The sequence below is a fragment of the Octodon degus genome, unplaced genomic scaffold (genome assembly GCF_000260255.1).
Source record: "Octodon degus isolate 3935 unplaced genomic scaffold, OctDeg1.0 scaffold00017, whole genome shotgun sequence".
Classification (NCBI taxonomy): Eukaryota; Metazoa; Chordata; class Mammalia; order Rodentia; family Octodontidae; genus Octodon; species Octodon degus.
Window position 1 is genome coordinate 2,777,563 of NW_004524593.1, and position 25,856 is coordinate 2,803,418.

General features: G+C 37.1%; 1 protein-coding gene across 9 annotated transcripts in view; it reads right to left on the minus strand.

Moving 5' to 3' along the window:
* Rabgap1l (RAB GTPase activating protein 1 like) overlaps positions 1–25,856 on the minus strand; it is a 711,712-nt gene that overhangs the window by 140,997 nt on the left and 544,859 nt on the right. For 8 of the 9 annotated variants that reach the window (XM_004626788.2, XM_023710325.1, XM_023710327.1 and 5 more), the window contains one exon: positions 6,457–6,585. In XM_004626788.2, coding sequence (XP_004626845.1) covers positions 6,457–6,585 — 129 coding nt within the window. Of the gene's footprint in view, positions 1–6,456; positions 6,586–16,965; positions 17,520–25,856 lie in introns of those variants that run through there. The other variant, XM_004626790.2, reaches the window with a different exon arrangement.

Here is a 25,856-nt window from a genome sequence, read left to right on the forward strand (position 1 = left end):
AAAAAAGAGAAAGAAAGAAAAAGAAAGAAAGAAAGAAAGAAAGAAAGAAAGAAAGAAAGAAAGAAAGAAAGAAAGCAATTATGTGATATGGTTCTTAAATCAATGTTAGCTTAAAATTGGCCACTTGGAGAATACGTACATCTTGGTAACTAGTAAAAGCTACAAATTGGGGGTGGGGGAGCTCTTCTCTTCTTCCTTGCATCCCAATACAGTTTACCAGCACATCATTACCCTGGTCCCATTGTCATTCTTTGCCTTCTGCTAGCAAAACTAAACTCTGGTTAAAACAACTATCTGCTTTTCCCATGTATACATTGGTACTGCTGCGTATTTCTAGAGAGGTTCACAAACACTGCAGATTTTTGCAGACAAATTCAGTCTCTAACAATATAGCCAAGCTATTCCTTTGTGGTTTTTTTGTCTTTTGTTCAATACAAATGCCTTTCCATGCTTTTCAAACCTTTCTCTCCACTACATTCCCTTCATTCTCAATACTGCTTATTAACATAAGTAACAAAACTTCAAATGGAATATGTTCAATTTCCATCCTCCTAAACTACACATTTACCTCTATCCCATACATCTCTGCTTATTTTCTCCTGCTATAATGGAAGGATTATTTAGGGGTGGGGCAGAAATCAAATTCAGGACTTGGTGTTTGCTTGGTAATTACTGTGCCAGTGAGCTACATCCCTGGCCCAAAAGATCAAACCTTGACCTCCTCAGCATTCTCTCTATATTCTGTATTTCTTCAAACTTTACATTTTCTCTTTGTGTGGGCCTTTTCTTCTGACTAACAGATCAAAATGGTTTGGACTATGGACATCAACCCTGATCACTCTATAGCCACACTGGCCTTCTTGTTGTTCATAATGCTTACTACACTCTCTCCTTTCTCATAGGCTTGCACACACAGCTCCTTCAGCCTGGAATGCCTCATCATCTCAGTTCAAGGAGGCTTTCCCCAAAATCACTGAGTCAAAACCAGGTCACTCTGTTCATTGCTCTCATATAGCCTTGTTGTATTTCTCTTGAATATTTATGACACTGTACTTATGTATTTATTACTATAATTACCTAATTAACATCTTTCTGACAGCATTACAAATTTTGAGCTCAGAGAGCATATCTGCATTTGGTCAACTTTGCTTTTTTTGGTGGTACCCCAGTCAACTTTGTATTCTCTGGATCTAGCAGTCTCTGGCATATAGCAAGTGCTCAATGAAGAAATATTTATTAATTCATTAAGCATTTAAAGACTTACCTTTTCTATCTTCAACAATCCATCTTAGCCTCATGCCTCTCTCTCACTCCCTCCCTCTTCCCTCCTCTTCTCTCCCTCTCCCCTCCTCCTCCTCCCTCCCACTCTCACTCTCCACCTCCCTTTCCCCTTCCCTCACCCCTTCCTCTCCTTTTCCCCTCCCCCTCCCCCTCTCCCATTTACTATCTGGCTTGCTGACTTTCTCTCTCATTTCCCACCATCCTCTCCTCCTTCTAATCTTTTAGAAAAATTATCTCATTTTTATGTTTCTATCCTATTTATTCATTTAATCACTGGCTCTTCACTACTCCACTGAAAATGCTGCCACTAAGATCATCAAGGACTTTGATCATTAGCTATTGCACAATAACCACTTTCCACTCCTTAGTGCTTTACATGGCTTCTAGGAATCAATAACAATCTCTTCCTTTGCCTCCTCCACTTTTTTTGGTTTTGTTTTGTTTTTTCCAGTGCATGTACACATCGCCTTTCTTCCTGAAAACAAATACCTTTCCTTTAATATTCACATTTTATACTCTTCTGGGCTTCTTCTGCCCTGCCTTCTCAGTCTTAACGGCCTCTACTTAGTCCATCTAACATGTTAATGTATCTTTTCTTAACTTTTCCTTTTAGGTACTCCCCTATGAGAATTTACCCACTCTCATGGTTTCAATGTTGACCACTTCCAAATGTCTACATTTTACCCAGCTCTTATATCTATCTTCACAGTGGATATCATAGGGGTTTATGGATATGTACCATAAATTTAATATATTCCAAATTTAACTCCTTCCATCCAGGTAATTTCTTCTTTGTTCATTTTCTTTCTCAATATTATCACTGCCAATCTCTAAGTACAACACTGAATGTTATTACTGATTCATTCCCTCTGTCTTAATGTTGTCTGCTGTCTCATAATCATTAAGATCTGTTGATTCTATCTCTTAAATACTTCTCATCTATCTCTCTCCACTCCATAACAAATATTCTGATTCATTCCTCACCTAAAGTACTGCAACTGTGCCCAGAATGGTCTGTCATTAATATCTGATTGTATATCTTCCAATCTATTGTCCACACAACAGCAAAATGACCTTCCTAAAACATAAATCTCATCACTTTTGACTCCTACTCAAAGCCTCCCATTGCCCACAATCCCCCACCCTGGGATAAAATGTAAACTGCCTACCACTGATCACACAGCTCTGCACAGCTGGCTCCTGCTTGCCTCTCTAATCTACCTACTCTCCTACTCTCTCTTGTTCTGCACATCCTAATCTCCAACAAATAAAGTCTTGGAATGCTTTCTGTTTTCCTCCCTATGGGTTTCCACATATTTTCTGCATGGATCATCCTTCTGCCTTCTTGTATTTACTCTAATAATCTTTCAGGTCATATTTTAGCCCTTATTTTCTCTGCATAGTTCTTAGAACAAAATGGGCACTCAATAAATGATCATTCTTAAACAAATGTTTAAGTTTGAACAAATGTTGGTTTTGCAGTTTTAATTTTGTTCAAGTGATTTTACCAATAAGAGACAAGTTAAACGGTAATTTTTATTACCAGAAATACACATGCAAAATTGGAAGAAATATGCATAGAGAAAGAAAGAAAAAATACATAAGAAATTAAGAGGAGAAAAAGGACAAACAATTGGAAAAAGGAGACAAAACAAATTAAACATTAGCTGCTCTTAAGTTGGAAGACAACACTATGCATTACAAGAAATACTATGAAATTTATATTATTTTGTTAAGTGAAATTCTGTATTACTTGTAATTTTTCTGTTATTTCTTTTTTAATGTATTTAGTACAAAGTCCTCAGGGTCTCACTACACATATTGGATTCATAGTGATCCTCCTGCTTTCGGTCTCCCAAGTGCTGGGATTACAGGTGTGCACCACCACGCCCAGATGCCTAGTCTCATTCTCGGTCTCAGTGCACCCCAGGGGCAGGGTTGGCACTGCATACTGGGTATTGAACTCTGCTCCCTGCATCGGCCTAAGCAGAATTTTTCTGTTTTAATATTATTTTGTACTCTCTTTAAAAAATAAAAAAAAAATTACAAATAGGGTAATTTATGCTTTAAAACATTCTATTACAAAGATCTATCAATAGAATATTTCCAAAGAGAAAGATCTGTTTGCCAGTCTCAGAAACAGTTTACATGGTAATAAAACTCTAAACCAGTGTGATAAACCTAAGGTATATGTGCCACAGCAGGCTGCTTGTTCCTGAAAGCTTTAAAAGGTTTACCAACATAGCTCTAGACTATAGATGTTTCATTCTTTCATTCGAGCTTTTAATTTTTATCAGAGCAATGTCAGCTAGATGAATTCATTATCTTTAAGAGATTCTACTCTTTAATATTTTACCATCTATCTACATAGCACTGATTTGAATTTTAAGGAAGTATATAACATTGAATTAAATCATACTCAATGTCTAAAGACTGACAGTTTTGACAAGTAAGACTGGAAATTTCATAAATCCAACTTAAATATAAATGATAACAAATAAAATATAGAGAATATAAAATTTGTAGAAAAATGGCACTCAGATCAAGAATTATAAAGGTTATGTATTTATGCACTTGAGCAGTAAAGGTGTCCCATTTATAACTTCCAATATTCTTTTAATGTTCATTTTGCTTGACAATTTTAAAATTGCCCATAGTACAGAGGCCAGCTTTTTTGAGCATCACTGAATTCCCTTTCAGAAAATGAAAGCTTTGATGTTGTCTTACCAAAAAAACCCCAAAATATCCATATGTTCATACAAAGAAATTCACACACCTGATGATTCAGAAACTCTAAAGCCAAAATCTACATTTGAGATGCTCTGTAAGATGAAGAATGAATAATGATTCTGAATAAAAAGCTGACCTCCTGAACAACGCAGGCTGTTTAGATTAGGACTCATGCACTTTTCACTTAGGTCTCGATTACACAACCAAGTGACCAAAGTTAAGTCTGATGGGTCAGCATATTTTCTGATTTTTACTTAATTGAAGCCCCTCCTGTGTTTTGGGAACACCCAGTGGCTGATGCTTACTTTCAAACTTACTTCCTACAAAATTTAATCACAAGCAGCATGTCCACTGCAATACACTTTTCAAATGGCTTAGGCTTAGACTTTGGCCCAGCTAAATAAAATAATATGTCTCAAAGGCTTTAAAGAGTTTATTCAGGGGGGCACCCAGATAGCTCAGCAGACTAAAGCACCTGCTTAGACAGAGCACAGAGGCCAGGGTTCAAGCCCTAGCATGCCATGCTGCGCACCCCCCAAGGTGCACTGAGACAGGGATTGAGACTGGGCGTGGTGGCACACACCTGTAATCCCAGCTCTTGGGAGGATGAACACATCTAGATCACTATGAATCCAAGCTATGTAGTGAGACCCTGTAGACCTGGTACTAAATACAGAAGGAAAAAAAAAAGTTTATTCAGGATGAAGACTAGAGGCCTGTCTTTCCTGTCATACTTGGAAAGTAATCTTTCTGAATATAGGGTTCATATGACATTTTTCCCCTGCTCATTTACTTTCAGCATGGAGTTGTGCTACCATTTGTAATTTACTTTAAAAGAGGTTAAAATTGAAAACAAAAGTATTACACTAAAAAAATTATACAGTGAGTACAGTCCTTAAAAGAACCCTTCAAAATCCTACAAGGCTCCCCACTTCAGAGTAAAGCCTAAATCATCACAGTCACATTTCTGACATTTCTGCTTCCTTATAAGTGCTCTAACTGCCTTTCCTACTACTCTAACTCACTTCATCCAGGTACTTTAACCTTCTTGCTCAAACTGAGGAGTAAGCAAGCCTCAGGGCCTTTGAGCTAGCTGCTGTATTCAATGGAATGGCCCTAACCCAGATGCCTCCAATGATACCCCTGGGACTCTAGGTCTACCCTATCTAATGACAATCACAACCTTCCATCCCACCACCAATCCAATCTCTCCTCTTTTTCATTCTTTTCTGTTTCATAATTATCAACTTTTTATTAAATAATTATTTCAAATTATTTTATTGTCATTTTTCTGTAAGAATTACAAGGTCCATAAGACTTCTTTGTCCATCTGTTTTGGAAACAATTTTTATTTGTGTCATGATTAGATAACAGATTCCCTGGTGTATTCCAGAAATATAAAAATTATTATTTTTATTTGTTTGTTTTGCATTTAGTACAGGGCATACTGGGTCTACAGAGTCTCACTATGTAGATCAGACTCATAGTGATCCTCCTGTTTTTCAGCCTCCCAAGCGCTAGGATTACAGGCATGCACTACCACACCCAGTCTCAATCACCATCTCAGCACAACCCAGGGGTGGGGCCATCAAGGCAGGCTGGAGATCAAATCCTAGTCCCTGCATCTGCGTAAACAGGCGCTTTAGTCTGCTGAGCTATCAGGACAGCCCTCAAAAGAATTAAATTGATAATTTGGGTTCACCTACTTTTTCATTCTTTTTGTTTTGTTTTTTAAATTGGGTCTCACTATGTAAATAGTTCAGGCTGGCCTTGAACTCACTACGAAGCTCCAGGTTAGCCTCAAACTTGTAGCAGTCGTCCTGCCTCAGCCTCCCTCATGCTGAGATTACAGGCATGTACCACCATATCCTCTTGGTTTCCACCATTTCAAAAATGTGCTCTTTCACCTTATTACTAAAACTTTCTACATAGTTTTCAGCTTAAACCTAAATTACAAGATTTATTTAGTTTTATCAGACATGTGATACAGACCAGTTTATCAACAGATATTTGGTAGGTTTGGGAGAGGAATAAAGAGGCAAACTTTCCAAATTATTTAAATAAATGAAAGAACGGCTCAAACAGGCTTTACTTGCTTTGTCCTAAATAATCTTAAAGCAGATGGCAATATCGAAATACTAAGTCTGCTGCCATGGAAACCACTAACACAGTAGCCTCTTCTAGAGCCCTACATATCAGACAAATATTTGACTTCTTGTTACAGTCTGAACCTGTCCATTTTTATTATAAATCCTACTAGAAGGTATAGCAAATATGTTATTCACTACCCTGACAAAAAAGTCTGGAAGAGAATAGTTTCTACAAAATTATTAGCTTAAACACTGTCAAAATCTTGCCACATATGTAAAAGGAGTTTTACATACTTTGCTATGATATTCTGTATTCAAATTATACTTTCATCATATATAAATTCATGTATCTTACTTTGATGTTGCAAGCCTGCTCCATCAATCTTCTTGCATTTTCCTCTGCTCGGTATCTCTTTGGAAGCTGAACTCTGAAGAACTTTAAAGCACCTTCAAAATCAGCTTGCAGAAGATCTTCCTTGGAGGTCTACAAAATAATCAAGAATCATTATTACATTTTAGCCTGCATTCAGGAAAAACACATTTTAAAAGAAATTTTTATTTTGTTGAATATATTTTACATTCTTGGATATATTAAGATCAAATCAGTACCAAAAAATTTTAGAAGACCCAGTATTTCTAATATTAAGAAGCTATAAACTGTGCCTGGTAATACACCCTTGTAATACTAAGCTGGAGGATACCCTGAACTCTGGACTATATAAGAGCCTGTTTTGAACTAACAAACGGGATGGGGAGATAGCTCAGTGGAATAAGTGCTTGCCTGGCAAGCATAAGATCCTGAGTTTGATCCCTGGTACCACAAAATACATAAACTAAAAAACACACAGCTCCAAAAAGAAAAAAACTATAAGCTGAAATAAAACACAATAATTTTAGAAGCAATCTAAGTTAATTAATAGACTGATATTCAATTAATACTACCTGAAAATTATAATGGTGAATTATATCATAATTTACCAAGTTACAGCTCTAAGACAAAGCCCCCCCCAAAAAAAGCAACTCGCAGATTAATCTGACTGTACCTTGATGAAAATATTAAAGACATTATTATAAATCTGGCTAAAAACACAGAGAAGGCAATCAAGGACTTATGTAATAAACACCTACTGGAAAAGGCTTTTCAACCAATGATAGCAGCTACTGATGAAAGTAAGAAATTGATCCAACTTAAAGAATGTTTTAAAAACTAAATGAGACAAACTACTAACTACTAACTTGTATAAAAACTATTGCTAGGAAAATTTACCTGGCCACTAAAAAAGACTGAAAAGAAAGAAAACACATATCTAGACAGCGAGATAATATGCTATTTTTTCTTTATATTTTGTTGTATTTTTCTGCAATAAGATAATAAATATAATAAAAAACTATATTCACTCTTTGGCAAACCCTTTGATACATATTATAAATTAAATAAAATGAGAACAAAGAAAAAAATCATATTTTTTTCTTTTTATGGAATAGTCAGTACTTAATTGTCAAACACCTTCGCAATTTTTAAAAACAATCCCTAGAAATCACAGAATTATATGCTAGTTCAAAATGCTACTTTATTTAATTCTAATGTAAAGCTGATTAACACTAAAGACTGCATTGAAAATTCATACAGGAAGTCAGAAAAATGTCTACTTACTATAGGGCCTACGTTCTTGACATCACCATTCTGGTCCAAGCTAGTGTTACCCCTCGGATTGAGCCACTCCAATCACCCAACTGGTCCTGTTTTCTCTCTTGCTCCTACCAATCTGCTGTCCTTACCACCAGATTAAATGCTTTCAGAGCACATAAAAAAAGGCCAAGGTTTCCAGCTTGCTCAGAATAAGACACAAAATGCTTCCCAGGACCCACCCTGCCTTTTATGACCTGAGGGTGCTGACTTCCCCTACAGCCTTGCTTTGAGCTGCTCCTCCCTGCTCATTCTCAAGCCCCAGGCCAGGCCTTCCTTCTGTAGTTTCGGTACATACTAAGTTAATTCCTAGCTGAAGGCCACTGCTCTGGTAGTTTCTTCTGACTGGGATATATTTCTCCCAGATCTCTACATGGATAGAAACTTCCTCTAATGCAGATTTTAACTCAAGGGTAAGAACTGAGTGAGGCCTCTGAGTACCTGAATTCTCTCTCCAGGACATTACTATCAAGTTACTTCCTAGTTTTGCATCTGTTACCCTTTGCTGGCTCCTAGGAAGTTTGTTTCCTTTTCCTGTTCACTGTTATATCCACAGCATCAAGAACAATGCTTAGAATATAGGAGGTATTTAATTAAAATCTGTCATAGAATGAGGATGGAGGATGCAGCTCAGTGGTAGAGCACTTGCCTAACACATGAGAAGCCCTGGGTTCAACACTCAGAATCTTTAAAAAAAAATCTCTGAATGAATGAATGAATGAATGAGATCTATTTTCATCTCTCTTTTGCTATACCTATTTATTTTTCCTCCCACCTCTCTTGCCCCTTAAACTGAAACATGTAAAAAAAAAAAAAAAAAAAGTATGTCACTATTGGACAGTTTAACAAGAGTCTAGATTGGCTCACCTTTAGGTCACCAGATTAATAATCAGAAAGTAAAGCTAGACTAACAGTGGCAATAAGGATGAAAACAAAGCAAACAAATTCAGTACATCTCAGATTACTTCTTCCCTCATAAATACTCTGATGTTCTGATTAGATGGCAGTAAGTGCTGCAGAAAACATTTAGCATGTTACCCGACTTTGACTTTGCTGGAAAAGGCAGATACCAGAAAATATATAGAAGAGCTGTCTAGCTGAAATTTCAACCTCTGCTTTGGGGCAAAGCATCCAGCTACCATTTACATAGAATGTACTACATACATGTAATACTGGTTCTGATAATAAGCTCTCTAGTGGTTTGGAAAACTCATGATGGACAGCTTACAGTTTATAGTAAAACACTGTGTCTGTTTTCTAATTACTCTCAGGCCTGTGAAGGCACTTCTATTTTTGGTGCATCTAACCTCTAGTTACTTGGAAGGAGATGCCCCCAAATGATGGAGGTAGTCTCTTGCACGCAGGCATTAGGTTGGTCACCCAGTTTTCTAATTGTACCTAAGGCCTAATTTAAAGCGCAGACTTTCAACTCATACAAAAGCACAAAGCCTGGGATCAAGGATAAGGAATTCTGCATCCTCACACACTAGACCTCCAGTCAGGCAGGACTGGCCAGGTGAGCAGCGATGTTGCTTAGAGGAGGTCACAGTCTGGGGAGAGGTGCAGCCCAAGGCAGCCCATGAGGATGGTATGGAATCACCTCAGACCAAGTGCCTGGGCAACACAAGCTAGCACATCAGGTCTTGTCCCTTGTGAGACACTATCGGGGCTGGCAGTGCTCCAGATCACATGGCTGTCCCACCTCAGGTAAGCCCAAGAGAAATGCCAACTTGCTCAGTTCTCTAACTTTAGCCTCTGGAAAGCACATGGCCTACAAAGGTAATCAAACAAGGCTGCAAAGACTGGAATAAACTTATTTAAATTCCAACTCTGGCTAACTCACGGTATTGCATAAGTCTTCCCATTTAAAAAAAAAATTATTTATTTGTTGCAGGGTCTCACTACACAGTTCAGACTTGTGATCCTCCTACCTCAGCCTCCCCAGCACTGGGATTACAGATGTGCACCACTATGCCCAGTTTTGGTGGTCTGCATATCATGTCCAGGATTCCAGGGTCTGCATGACCTGCGGTACCAGGGATAGAGCTCAGGTCCTTGTGCTTGCCAGGCAAGCACTTAAACAGCTGAGGTATCTCCCCAGCCAGTTTTCCCATTTTTAAAATAGGAATATCTTCAATCTTAAATTATTTGAGGATGGAGTGAGCTAAGGTAAATTCATGTATTTTGTGAGCCCTACAACATAAAAATGATAGGTTGATAAGACTACCTCTGTGAGGCCCAAATACATTCAGATATTGATATTGAGTGACTGTAGTCCTGGAGATTGAACCCACAGCCTTACACATTGTAGGCAAGCACTCCACCACTGAGTCACATCCCCAGCTTCTGTACTGTGGTCTCTCTAAGTTGCCCTGCTAGCTCTGAATTAGTGACCCTCCTGTCTCAGCCTTTCTAGTAGCTGTCATTATGAGTATGTGTCATCACACCCAGTGAATACTTATTATTTTAGTGGTAAAAACAGTACTCTGTTTTCTTTTTCTTTTTTTGATACAGAATCTTGCTATACATTCCAGGATGGCCTTGAACTGCTTTGCCTCAAACTCATAGTGATCCTCCTGCCTCAGTCTCCTGAGTGCTGGGATTAGAGATGGTATAGACTATGTCAGGGCTCACTGACATTTTTAATTCTATAAGGAAGCCAGTCTAAGTTATAAGAATTTATATTCTTATTATGGACTGCAATATAGGTAATTTTATGACTTCATTATAAATGAAAACTAGAGTGCCAATATTAAACACATAAACCCCTGCTTACCAGTACTCTAGAAGACAACCCGCAGTCTCACTTTGACTCTGATGGGCTTTTCCTTCCATTTCCTGCCTTTCTGCAACTTCCATAATCATTATCACTTAATGCCTTTCTAATGTCATAAGCAGATTATAAGCTTACAGGGATAACTTTCCATTTTCTGACAACTGTATCTAAGAAGGTTTTTTGCTCCACAATCGACTGTTATTCACTTCTTGCTCTTCAAAGATTTGGGTGGTTCACTAAGAATGTATTAGAAAGTAATGTGGGTTTTGTTTGTTTGGTGCTAGGAATTTAGTTCACAGTTCCTCACTCATGCTGACAGGTACATGCTCTACCACTAAGCTACACTGTCAGTCCCTGAATTTTTCTTTCAAAAAACATTTTGTTATTTAATAATAATTCCTATATTATGCATGTATGTCCACATGGACATACACACATCTTATATATATTCAAGAAAACTTGTATCATTATATAGATATTTGTTAAATATATATGCCACATATATGCCACGCATTAATATAATATTGTTAGTCTAGGGCCAGGGAGATGGCTCAGTGGAATAAGCGTTTCCCTCGCAAGCACAATGGCCTGAGTTCAATCCCTGATTCCGCAAAAAAAAAAAAAAAAAAAAAATATTAGTAATAGTAATTATTAAGAGTTGGCAGGAGCCAGGGTTATAGCTCAGTAGCATAACACCTGCCTGGCAGGAACAAGGTCCTGAATTCAATTCCCAGTACCAAAAAAAGAGAGAGTTGGTTATGAAAATGATTGATTAATGGTTACAATCAAATATAAACTGTTATGGGTACTAACCCTCTGACTATGAACAGAAGCCTAACATATAATTTGGTGACAATAAGTCCCAAATTTTAAAAATGTACTCTTAAAAGGCACATTAACATTTCAAGAATCAAACCAAAACCCCAAAGACTGTTGCAGACCTCTGGATCATCATTATGTATATGTGCTCAACATACAGAATTTCACCAGGCTAGAACTAACTTGAACTAGAAACACTAACGTTGGAAATTGGAAATTCTTAAGCACTTTTCCATAATGTCTTCAGAATAATGCCAAGAGAAAAAAAACTTTTTTTTAAAAAAAGCACAATTACTTTTATGGCATTATTTGTTAAGTAGTGCTATTCAAAAGACAATGTAGACAAGAACTGGGAATATATATTGTGGTAGAGTCTCACTGGCCTTGAACTTGCAGTAATTTTCCTGCCTCAGCCTTCCAAGTGCTAGGATTACAGGTATGTGACACAATGCTTGACCAATTGGGGATATGTTAAAGTCATTCTTTCTTCTGCTGTGAAATAAAAAGCTTTACCATCTTTTAAATAAGAATAAAGGAGAACTACTGAAAATTAGTAGCTCTACCAACACCATATTTTGTCAGCCAAATGTTCTGACAAATTCTTATAAATTATCTGAAATATGTTTATCAATTACATCTTCAAAGATGACACTACTTATTCCTACATTTCAGCATAATTATATACAAAACTTTCTGCACAGTTAAAGACATTTAAATAAGACTTTTACTTCCTTTCAAGTAAGTAGGAAGAAATATCTAGAGGGAAAATGTGAGTAAGATGTTACAGTAAGTATCCTTTGCACTTGCTTCCATAAAATCAATTAAGCAAACTGCCTGGCACACACTAGACATCAACATAAATGTGCTCCAAAAATTTGTAAAGGCCCTATTTCAAGTGTACCTACTTAGTATTAAAAATCTCGAATGTATATAATCCAAATTAGGGAATAGATTTAGGACTTATTTTTATATAAAAATTGATTTTTGGATTTTGAGGGCATTAGAAATACACATGTTAACCTCTAATTGGGGTTTTAACTGTTTTGAAAGTTGTGACTTATCTTCAGTGATCCTTAAAGCTGTTAGTTACACAGGTAAAAATGGAAGACATATTTTGTCCCCTGTTATTTTACCCCTGATTAAAATTAATACTTTAAGAAACTTCACAAAATTATGATTCAATATAACAGTATAAGAAATCTGATCAAAATGAAACCAGGCCTGATGATACATGCCTATAATCTCAGCACTCTGGGAGGAAAACCAAAAAAGTTTGTTTAAAAATTACAACCCCAAAGCCAGATGTGCTGAAACAGGCCTGTAATCCCAAAACTTTAGGAAGCTGCGGCAAAAGAATCACAAGTATGAGCACACAGTCTCAATTTACTGACTTAGTGAGATCCTATCTCAAAATAAAAAGGGATGGGAATATAGTTCAGTGCAAGGGTCCTAGGTTCAACTCCTAATACACAAAAAGAAGAGAAAGGAGGGGAAAGGAAGGGAATAAGAAGAGGAAGAGAAAAAGATTAAAAACCATGGCTACTAAAGGCATAGCTACAGCATCTGCCAATACGGATATAAACATATAGATACAATGTTCTCAACCTTCCTTGGCCTGGAAGTTCTTTGGACTTACCATGGGAAGTGCCTAGTGTATCGTATTAAAACTATATTCAACACTAATTTTATTTTATTTTATTCATTTATTTTTGTATTTTTTAAATTTTAAATTTATTATGCTGGGCCAGGGAGACGGCTCAGTAGAATAAGCACTTCCCTGGCAAGTGCAAGGGCCTAAGTTCAATCCCCAGCTCCACCAAAAAAAAAAATTATGTCAATAACACTTGACATAATATTTATTTTAATAGAATTTTAAGAGGATCAGTAGAACTTTTACATCTGGTCAACATTAATTTTAATATGTAATTATCTGATAATAATTTAGCATATTATAATAGCAAAAAGAAAAATTCTAGAGGGAGAAGAGAGATTTTAAACATGAACAGAGTAAAATCTTTTTTTTCTTTATCCAAATTTTGTACTATTACCGAATATGCCCTCTGGCCATGTGCTACTTCTGATAGTATTTTGAATGTGTTTTCCCACTGAAATATTCAGTGCAAGAGTGTCACACCTTAATGCGACTTTAAAAAAAAAAGAAGTAGGGTGGGTAGGAATAGTTGTAATATCTGAGTGTCAGCTTTAGATGCTTCAATTCCAAACTTAGCATTACTTTTGAAGATCTTTCCTTAAAGGTCACTAACAAGTAGTAAAGTCTAGGTTTGATTCTTTTAGGGGATTATTTGGGGGAAAAGATCTAAGTGTGGAAGTACAAAAAGGATCTATAGTGATTCCCTTTCTCATTGTCACTATTTTATCCCAAATGGCTTTTTAAATTTTCTTTCCTTTTAGCAAAAACAACCCTACATTTATTGGCCTCCAGTAAAAACACAAGGGTAGTCAGAACAATATGGGCAAATGTTTTATAATACTCCCAGAGCAAACCACTTAATCAGCTGTCTTTTTTACATGTTATCATAATTGTCAGTGCCACCTTACTGCACTGCTGTCTTAATTCACTGATCATTTCTAGTTGGAGGTACTTTGTAGCTGAATAATGTTATCTCCTTTCAGCATGATCTGACCCAGTTGTTTTAGAATGAATTTCTTCTGTATTATCTAATACAAGGTTCATGTACTCATCCAAACCAGTAATACAGCCCTCTATCCACATATTCACTTGGTCACAGAACTACACTTGAATCTGGGAACAATTGTGCAAGTATCTAAAGATGAGGACAACAGGCTGTATCACCTTCTGCACTTTCTGGCCCTGGCTCTGTTCAGCATGGCAGAATCTGACAAAAACCATATCAACCACCACACTACATTTCCCAAATGGCCTTTTCTTTCTTTCTAGGGAGTCAAACAGGATTTCTACTTACTCAAAAAATATTTTTTGGAGGTCTGAGAATCATTTTAAAGCAAAGTCTTAAGAAGAAAACATTACTTAGCTGGTATCTAAGATGTTTATATTTCTTACTTTGGTGTTCTAATTTCACTAAAGAAATGTATTTGATGAGTCGGCACATGGAAATGATTGATGTCTTGTGGTAATACCAAATAGAAAGAAGCTGGAATCTGATTTGCTAGAGGGAAATTGTTGATTTCTGAATATGCCTTTTAAGGGGAATAAGCAAAAATTCCAAATGTATATTCAGTGGCCACTTTCCAAGTAAGTTTTATAAGCCTAGTGACCTAGTAGCTTCATGGCATCTTTGTGAATCAGAGAGTAACTAAAGCTCAGACCTAGAACACCATCTTGATAAATTATTATTTCCTTGAGTTTCTTTTAAATTACCTCATCTATAATGAAAATCTACTGAGATTTGAAAAGTAAATAAGGCATTTAGATCTGTTTAACCCACATGCATTCATGCTAAAAATATGACTGAAGGAACACAGAGTTAGGCCTTATACTTCTTGTTTTCTTGACCAGAAATGTAATGATGCAATACTACACATAGCCAGAATTTCTCTTAGGACTAACTTGTGCATATTAGCCATTGATCCCCAATCATTAGCCAGTTCAATAACACAAAGCTAAACAGCTGTACTTCCTCCTGGTACACATGCTAAATTTTGAGCAGTTATCCATTGGATAACAAATCCCAGTTCACAGCTATACTGCTAATTAAAGGGCAAGTGATAGGCAAAAATTTAGAGTATACTGGGTCTAGCAATAATCTTTCGAGTATAACTGTATAACAAGGTCAGAGGTTTCCAAAGTGTCTCATAGACAACTTGGCATGTGTTTTTTGTATGCAGAGTAAATGGAACTATTACCTAGGCTCTGACAGAGTTCATAACAACCTGAGGGATGTACCCCTTCTGACACCTAACTTAGCAATAAGACTTGTACAGACTGAATATACCAACATTCGTGATCTTCCAAATATTTCAAGCTTGTGAGCCAAACTCCTGATATATTTTATTGGTGATAAATTATTTTTAATTAGAGGTAGTGTAAATTCTTCTCAAATGGAGATTTAGGTGTGAACTATTCTTTAAAGTTTTTCCCATCCCTCCTTGAACTACTCTTAGGTATTATTACATTAATGTTTTCCTTTAAAACATTCACAATATAAATACCTTAGGAATGCAGATGATTGGAAATTTATCAGTGTAAGTCCTGAGTCACAAAGTTTCATGATCTTTAAGAGGTGGAAATATATTACACTAAACCTGATTACTCAAAGATGAAGAGACATCAAAGTGTAAAACTTTCTGAAATAAAATGATTTTTTAAAATTCCTTTCCAGTAAATTATGACTCTTCATTTTTCTCCTTTATTAATAAACAAATGTGATTCAGGGAAGCAATGATTTCACCTAGGCATTATAACATATGCTCTGACCTCTTTTTATTCCTTAAATGGAAAGGAACTTATGTCTCAGATAACCTCCCTATGGCATCCTGGCTATTGCATCTAACTCTGTCTTACAGTGATAAACATACTTTCCTTAACATAGAAAATTCCTTACATAGCTGACTACCCAGTATGTCTGTTATGAGTACACAGAAGAAGTTATGTTAACATGTAAATACACAGATGAAGACTGAATTAGTAGTTCCAAATATAAGTATAAGCAAAGATGAACTTTACTGGAGGAAGATATGTGAGAGAAATAGTTAAATTCAGTCAAGTAAATATTTCACTGAAAATGACTTAAATCTGAGATAACCATAATGAGGCAATGGTCTGGGATGGTATTCAACACCATTCTCTATTACAAAGCCGAATATTTCTTACTCAATTACCAAATAATGGTATAGGGGTACTGCAGACCAATTATATTGTAAAATAGTTGCTAGGTATAGTTATCAAACCACTAAAGAGAAACCCTGCAACAGTGATTGTGGGTATTTAATTTTAACTCTTGGTAGGAAATGAGGGAGGCTGATTTTTCTCTTGTTCTGGAAACCAAATAACAAGCAAGTCAGATTTCCCAGATTCATAGCACAAACCCAGACGCTTTAAGATGTTTTACAGATACACAGTTTAAACATTTCAAGAGAGAAAACCACAATTTTCCATCTAAGGATGTATAGGTAGTAAAACTCCCTACCAAAAAATAAAAACCTAATTGGCAATCAAAAGCAGAGGTTAGAAAGCAAGCCCCAGGTAGTCTAGGCAAGTGGCTACATTAGTGGCAAAATTTAACCCTTTGGAGATGTAAATAACAGAATGCCTACATCAAGCATTTGGACATTCTGCTTTATTGCTGAGCTTAGCTGGCCAGAAGAAAAAACATAGTTGTTTTCCTTTTCTTCCCCTGCCACAGAGATAATGTCACCAATATGACCCTGGTCTCTGAGAAAAGAGCCATGATTTCTTCTAGCCAATTAAGGAGTGGCATGGACCAGGCTCCAAGGGAGCCGCACAGCAGTGGCCACTCAGTCCTTCCTTCTTTCTAGAAAGAGAAGGAAAGAAAAACATATCACAAGCCTCCTCCAGGAACACATTCTCACAGAGGGTAGCAGACTCTCTACAAATGAAGTTCAATGAAAAACAGTCTCACCGCCAGAAGCCGAGGCACAAACAGGCGATGCCCCATCCCCAGAAGTTCCAGCACCCGGCAGGCATACTCATTCACCAGCTTGCTCCTCTCGTCGTGCATGTCCTGGGACTTTTTGACAGGAGGTGTGAGCTTAGCAGCTGGGGCTGGGCAGGGCACCCCTTCTTCCATTAGCAGTAAGTAGGTATCCAGAATGAGGAAGCTGGATCTTTTATCCACGATATAAGGACTGCGGTGGAAGGAAAGCCAGGCTTATATCTCCCCAGGAGAATGCACAGGACAGAGTGTGGTGGCAATTGCCAGCTAACATCTCCATGTGAAAGACATTTTGGCTAAATAACCCACTGTGCAAGAACCCCAAAGTAGACTGAAAAATAAAAATGAAATCAAATGCTGATCTAAATAAAAAATAGCAAAAGAAATCAAATGCAAGAAAATGGCCAAAAGTGATGCAGGAGGGTTCAGATACATGTGGAAAAACAGAGTAGCTGTTTATAAGGGTTTAGCATGTAGAGTTGTGTGTGTGTGTGTGTGTGTGTGTGTGTGTGTGTGTATGTGTGTGAGAGAGAGAGAGACAGACAGAGAGAGACAGAGACAGAGAGAGACAGAGACAGAGAAGAGAGCGCGTGTGATTCGCAGTGTGTGTGTGTGTGTGTGTGTGTGTGTGTGTGTGTGTGTGTGAGCAGATAGCAGCAGCAGTAGCCAGGAAGCCAGGGCAGTTGTGAAGCTGCAAGGAAAAAAGGATGAGCTCATTGCAATCCGTGATTCGTGACAAGCAGCGCTGCTGCTGCTGCTGCTACTGCTGCTGCTGCTGCTGCTGCTGCTGCTACTGCTGCTGCTGCTGCTACTGTGCTGCTGCTGTGCTGCCTCTTGCTGTGAATCAGTAATGAAGGGGTAAGAAAGGGGGGGGAGGGAAGCAGAGGAGGTAGATGAATGAGCATGCAGAGCGCGTCTCGGGGGAGAATGCCGTAATAAGAAGCCAATGGTGAGCTGTTGGATAGAAGCACTTCCCCCTCCTAGACCACCTTCAATCAGTGTTAGCATGACAGCTCATGCTGTTGAATCCTAAACCCACAGACAAATGAACTAGCTCCTTCAATATGTGATGCTCACAGAAAAATCACACAGACAGCCATCTGAAAGGCTGACCTTATTCCCTCTTGCTTTCTAACAAGGAGACCAGATAAAGTCTGATCTAATTCTCTATGTTTAAAGTGGGAAGCTCCAGTCCTTGTCAGATCACTGAAATCTCTGCACAAGAGGTGTTAGTGCAAAATGATAAGAGTATGAACAGAAGAGCTAGGATCAGGCATCCAAGAAATGAGACACTTTCAGGTTGAAGTGTTTATGCAATAATAATAACTTTTACAATGCCAGGATGTACAGAAGCATTTCAGTACTCTGGGAAGGCTGGCCACAATTAGAAGTAATATTTTTTTTAATCAACACACACTCTGATAAAACATAAAAGCCTAGAATATTAAGTATATATTTAAGAAACTACTAAAAGTTGAGATTCTCAAAACAAAAATAACCTTATGTCACAGAACTTGATAACAGTTATTTAAAACATTATCTAGATAATCTCTAGTAAAATTAATCCTTATCTAGTAATATGGGTAACATTAAAAATTATCTGTAAATTTCTGACATTGCCAGTGAAGCAGAAGACCCAATACTATTATGGGCTACTGGACTCTTTTAGAATATTTTGCTGAGTTTACACACCTATAATATTCAAATAACAGAACTTAACAAAAAAAAGGGATACAGATGAATGTCCATTTTGTATCTGTGTATTCAAAGTAGTTAGGATAGATATATAGTTACATTCTCTTAATGAATAGAGGGATTTGTTCTAATGGTGTTTGTAAATGGGATATCATGTCCGCATCTTGTACAGCAGTTAACCACTAGGAAGAATGTATGCAATGTGTTAATTATTGAAACTGTCCTACCAATTTGATTTGAAACTGTCTCACTGCTATTTGTTTCTCAATAACATTATGGAAAAAAGTTATCTGTAATTAAAAATTCTACAGCCTTCACATGCTAAAGTGTTACAGTAATTTCTTTGATGTGAATATCAACTGTCACCAAATGAAGGCAAAGGAAAAGATCACTTTTAGGGATAGTTTCCTAACTTTACCCTAACAGTGAATCCACCCATGGTCAGCACTCTGGTTCTGCAGATTTTTAGCTGGTTTCATAAACAAGAATAATATTTTCATACAAGTTTTAGCATGGTACAAAGACTAATTTAGCTAAAGGCCAGTGCAATTTTACTTGAGTCTTATTTCCTGACAAGTAAAAAGTGTAAGTATGCAAATAACCAAATAGGAAAATACTTATTGATATTTCTCTGCATTTCTCATGAAAGAAATAGATTAATTATGACACTAGGGTAAAGGGAAAGAAACAGGAATGACATGACCCAAAATCTCTGGAAAACAAAACTTTCAAAAATAAAAATTTGAAGTATTAGTTAACAAAAATATCTTAAGTGGGAAATTTATGTATTGTTGTCAAGTGTACTATTTCTTTCAAAATCCATTTCTTAAAACTATACAAAGTAAAATTTTATTATATGATTAAAAGGGAATTTAACTTTATCTATCTATCTATCTATCTATCTATCTATCTATCTATCTATCTATCTATCTATCTAACTTCTACATCCCTAAAGACAAACCTTTGATAGGCTACCTAGGGTAGGGGTAATTTTTGCTGAACTTGGAGACTGTAAGTTGAGGGAAGAGGTTTTAGGCCTTTCATATACCACACACACACACACACACACACACACACACACACACCCCACAAAGCAGTTCCATTTTTACCTTGTTTACATACTGGTGGTCTGCTGTACATTCTATTTGAGAGGACTGCTACTGCTAGTGAGGGTAAGAAGTACTGTCATAAACATTTCACATTGACTTGGACAAAGAAAGTCCTGAGTGACTCCTCAGCTTACCGAATTTTTTCTGATCTACTTTTTAAAGAATACAGGAGATGTTTGTGCTCAAAAAATACTTGCAGCAAGTCATTTTTTTTTCTTAGAACCAGAAACAAATAATTTCTGGCCCAAAAATTTCTGGTGAAAAGTAAAAATTAAAAGATTTTTAGAACTCTAAGATACAAGGGCTGGGGAGATGGCTCAGTAAAATAAGTGCTTGCCTGGCAAACACAAGGGCCTGAGTTCAATTCTTGGTTCCACCAAAAAAAAAAAAAAAAAAAAAAAACCCTGTATGATATGATTTTGATACTCTCAAAAGAAGTTAAAATTATATGAACTGGGTATTATATGAACTCAAATATAATAATAAAATGATACTGTTAATGAGTATAACATGTTTAAAATATTAGGTACATTTTTTTAACAGAATGGTATGTGAAAAACACTGATATAGGGGACACAATATAACTCCCAACCTGCTAGATGCCAGACACAGGGAAGTTCACATTGGCCAGAATCCAGGAATGAATTTTAAGGAACAAGGAAGGTTAAGAATAGGATAAATTTATTGAGAAAGACAGCTCCTCAGAAACAAGAGGGGCCTGAAAGTAGGCTGCCAAGGATCCCACTTCAAGAAGCTTGATAGAGCAAAATCATGAGATGTGCTCAAATATCACAAGGTGGGTACAATGTGGGTCAAAATTTTATTATTTAACTAATAAGATTAAAAGTATTACCACTTAGGTAATATCAATCCAATGGGGAAGGAAGACACATAGCAAGTGTACATAGGAAGAACAGCATCTTTTAAGCAAGGGATAGATCAGGAAGTCCTAACCACCCACCTAGATGACTGATATTTATCTAGGCTTTATTGGACCAGGTGATTTTTTTTTTTTTTTTTTTTTTTTTTTTGGCGGAACCAGGGATTGAACTCAAGCCCTTGTGCTAGCCAGGGAAGCACTTACTACACTGAGCCATCTCCCTGGCCCCATGGTGATATCATTTATAGTATAATCTTCACTTTATTGCTTATCCTTTGGGCAAGTATTCAGGCCTAGCCATTTTGTCTTTATCTTGAGGCCTGACCTTCAATAGATGAGCTGCCAGCCATAGTTGTAATGTGTTCTCATTTTCTGCACTAACTGCCTTGTGTGTCTAGTCCTGTCTAGCTGGCTGCAATACTTTTATCTAACTTAGCTGTCTGTAATAATACTACAATAGGTAGTCCAACACTTTCCTCAAACTATTCACCTATGCTGCTGAAAAAATATATTATTTGTGCTTTCCATGTTTCTGTAATTTTTTGGTATTGGTCCTATTTTTAGGTGGAGTTTCAGAACAAGATGTTGATCAATGTCAGGTAAAATTACTACTATGGAACATCCTGAGTAAAATGAAGGAATGGATTCAGGGAATTTTTGAGGCCCTGGGAGAGTTACCCTCATCTCAGTATTCTTGTTTCTCCCAAACCTAAATAATTTATTTTTGATGAACTCCAGCAATAACTCTCAGAAAATTTTTCAAAAAACATTTGGAGTCAAAAAGTAGTTTAAAAACATAATAGAAAAGTTCAAAAGCAACTTAAAGATAATACAAAAAATATGAATAAATCACACATAGAAGGAGAAAACCTTTTCCTCTTTATCCTCCTAGGTTCTCTGCTCGGAGCCCTACAAATAAGACTAACCAAATACAGGTTGACAAGAGAAAATTCAACACAGTTTCAACATATGCAGTGCGCAAATGCACAGCAAGAACTCAGCAATGAGTAACTCAAAGGATGTGTTAAAACTTTGGCTTATGCAGCATGTTGGCAAAATATAATTATTCTGTAGAGAAGTTATAAGACAAAAGAAAAGAACTTTGAGCTTCTGGGGTGACAAACTGTAGGTAGCCAAATATATGGGGAAGCCAATGGGCCAGTTAGGCTTGTTTCTGTTGACTCTATATGCAAACCTTCAGTGCCACCTCCCTTCATTGATAAGGCTGCTAACCGCTTCCTGGTATGGTAAACAGGATAGGGAGTGCTTCTCAAGGAGCACTTAATGTTCTACTCTCAGACAGAGAGCATTTCCTGTGTCTGGCTTTTCTCAACTGTCTCTTTATTATTGGGCTGGAGATACACCTCAGTCGTAGACTGCTTGGCTTGTATGTGCAAACCCCTGAGTTTGATCCCTAGCACTGAAAAACACTGCTAAGTCCTGTTCTGTTACAGTGACATATTTTAGGGGTGGTAGACTCTGAACTTCTTCATACCTAGCAAAAGAGAACAAAAAAGAGGGCTAGCAATGGTCCAAAGTCATAGTCTAGTGACTATAAGTGCCATTCTCCAGAGTGCTACAAGCAGGTAGGTGGCAGTGCAATATTAACTATGGTCTTACACTCCAGAGAGTCCTCCGAGGCACTCCACTGTGTCATGATTGCCAGACACAGGACCTAAGTAGATTTCCATTGTAAAATGAAAACCATATTTGACTTAATTTACAGACCTATAATTACAAATATTGAGGAAAAGAATTTGGAGAGGTTACTTCAGTGGTTATAAAGATAGTAAAGGAAGGGGCCAGGGAGATGGCTCAGTGGAATAGGTGCTTCCCTGGCAAGCGCAAGGGCCTGAGTTCAATCCCTGGTTCTGAAAAAAAAAAAAAAAAAGATAGTAAAGGAAACAAGGCTCAATCTACAAAAAGCCTAAAATAAAGGAGGCATCCATAGATAAAGCTAGGTGTGATCCTGATCGATACTATAAAAGGAGGAACACACCCTGTGCTCAAGGGTAGGAATGTTTTTGTTGTTCACTGCAGACACAAATTTTAAAAAGACTTAAATATATCTCTAAGAGCAAAACAGGGCACTGCTTATTACACCATCTTTAACTACATTTACTAGCTGTATGGCATGGGATAAATTACTTAAATACTCCCTTAGCCTCTGTGAAATGGCAACCTTACCTACTTGGGCAGATACTCTGAAAATTAGTAAGTTGTGTGTACAGAGGAGCCCCTCCTAGTGCTCAGCTGATGGAAGGTTTTCAATAACTAGCAGGTTTCTTTGTTATCAGGAAGTAGTGTGAAAGTGGACAAAATATCCAAGATACACTGTGTTCATCTGGATTGATTTTAGAAAAATGAAAAACACTCTGGATACTGGGTTGTGGTTTATATCTGGTTGTCCCCCAAAGCTTCATGTACTCATCAGTGGATTTGGGGGAGGTGAATGGATCATGTAAGCATGGTCCTCAGCAGGTGATTAGTTCACTGGTGAGTTTGTAGCTAACTGTGATGGTGGCAAGTGAGGAGGAAGTAGGTTACCCAGGGCATGGCCTGGAAGAGTCTATTTTCCTCCAGCCTCCCTCTATTCTCCCTGCTTTCTGCCTGCTATCCCATGAAGGCACTTTTCTGTCATAGTGCCTTGGAGTCAGCCAACTATGGATGGAAACCTCTATGAGGTATAGAACCAAAATAAACCTTTCCTTCTTCTTCTTCTTTTTTTTTTTTTTTTTTTTTTTTTTTTTTTTTGGTGGAACCAGGGATTGAACTCAGGCCCCTGCGCTTGCTAGGGAAGAGCTTATTCTACTGAGCCATCTCCCCAGCCCCAAACCTTTCCTTTTTAAGGTGTGGGGGTCAGATACTGTGTCCCAGTAAGGAGAAATTAACTAAGAAACACTGAGAAAGTAACTAAGAAATCTAGACAATTCTTTTTTTTCCCTCCAGTACTAGGGATTGAACTCAAGAAGTTCTACACAAAAAGCTACATCTATATCCCTTTTCCCTTTTTTAAGTTTTTGTTTTGTTTTGAGACAGGGTCTAGTTAAGACACTAAATTGCCTGGTCTAGTCTCAAACTTGCAATCCTCCTGCATCAGTCTCCCACAATACTGAGATTACAGGTGTGCCCCACTATGCCCAGCTTTCTGTTCATTCTTAAGACATGGATATATTCATAGTAAGTAGCAAAGCACCCACACTTCTCAACAAGGAGAGTAAAAGTGCCATAACTTAATCCTCTAGCGATTTGTGTTTTTTCTGATGATGAGGCCTCATCAGTCCAACAAACACGTATAGAGTAGTATTGGTATGTACCAATACAGTGAGTAGTATTGGTATGTTGGCTCTGAGAAGCCCTGTAGTTTATACTCTTCTCCCATTCAACTCTAGTTCTGCTCAGTGCTGCATCATGTGCTTCTGGGCAGAGAAAGATGCTTAAGATTCTGCTTCCACTTTTGTGGATTATTCAAGGATTATTTGAAGAAATGGCTAAAAGAATTAGAGAATAAAGTAAAAGCCTACATAATCAACATACTGTGCTAGGTAGTTCAGGTTACAAATTTACAAAATTTCAAAGTAAAAAGATTATTATAAAATACTGCAGAGTATCAGTGATTTTTTAAAGGCATGCTCTGATCTCCTGTGAGACTTTATTCATAAATGTTGGAGGAGAGTTTTCATTGTTGTTATTTGGGTCTTTTTTATGGGGAAGTACCAGGAATCAAACTCTCAACCTTGCTCTTGCCGGACAAACACTGTGCTGCTGAACTATATGCCTAGCCCTGTCACTTGTTTTTTTAATAGAAGAGAGACATTTCCCCTATCAAAGCAACTTAATAACATTCTAAGCAGACATGGAAGCATCATGAGTACATTATTACCTATCCTTGTGATCAGATCCTAATGTAATGCACTGATTGAGTGCAAGAACTTCTTCCACAGCCATGCTGAGATGGTCATTTTGTTCTCTATTTCTCCAGCTGCACTGACAGGTAGCCTAAGAAGCCACCTGTTTTATTACTGTACCATTATAGAAAAGGTCTATGTATAGTTAGCTATAAATCTGAAAAGTACAGTTAGTAGACTCAGCTATACATAAATGTTTTAACTACATTATGGAGGTATAATTGGCATACAAAAAGCTGTAGCTATTTAATGTATAAGTGATGTATCTGGACACAAGTCTATACCTATGAAACCATTATTATTATCAGTACCATAATTTATCCACCATCTCTGAAAAATTCTCCTGTCTCATTTTATCCTTTTGTGGTTAGAGCACTTAATATAAGATCTGCCTCAACATTATATTTTATAAAAGCATAAACTTCTTTTTCTTTATGGCATTAACTATTTTAAGACAGGATTAACTTTCTTTTCTCTAGGCTAATTATACTTCTAACTGCATCTTTTCTGAGCTGCTTTCTAGACCATTTTGATTGTTCACAATACTGTCTACAGTCCAAAGTACACATTTATTTGCATAATATCTCAATACAGTGCTGCTCACAATGAAAAACTTACATCTGAAAAGAGAACCATAAATTAATTGTATCTTGCTACACTCTAGGAACTATGAATATTAATAATATGTTTATCCTATTGATGAAGAGTGAGGCTAGCAGATAAATGACTGCCTAGGATCAGAAACTTGCAGGAAGCACAGCGAGGAGGCCAATGTCCCAAAGCGCAGATGCACAGCACAGAACTAGGCATTTTCATCACTGTGATCTGCTATCTTTCAACTAATGCAGGCCATAAAGAAACTATCACATTAGAAGCACTATGTGTCACCATTTTATCTGCATGGAATTGGTCTAGAGTCTGTGCCTGCCATCTGCTATGAAAGAATCAAAGATTTTTAGATTTGAGTTTAGAGGGGATATCCACAAAGCTGCTTCAAAAAGTCACTTTAACACCTCTATGTATTAAATACTTCTGAGTCTCAGTTGTTAAGAGGTAAGTGCTCTTTTCCAAATAGCTGAAGAAGCTATACCCTTGGCAACTCAGCTCATGTACAAGCTGCTTTCTAAGCTATGTTTGTGACGTGTGCTTGAAAATGTATATTATCTAAATTCTTTCACCCTCTTCCCTGGGCAATGTATATAAAGCTCATATTTATTTTTAAGGCTTGAGCAGAAGGCATAAGCATATGTTAGCACAGGCTTGGTT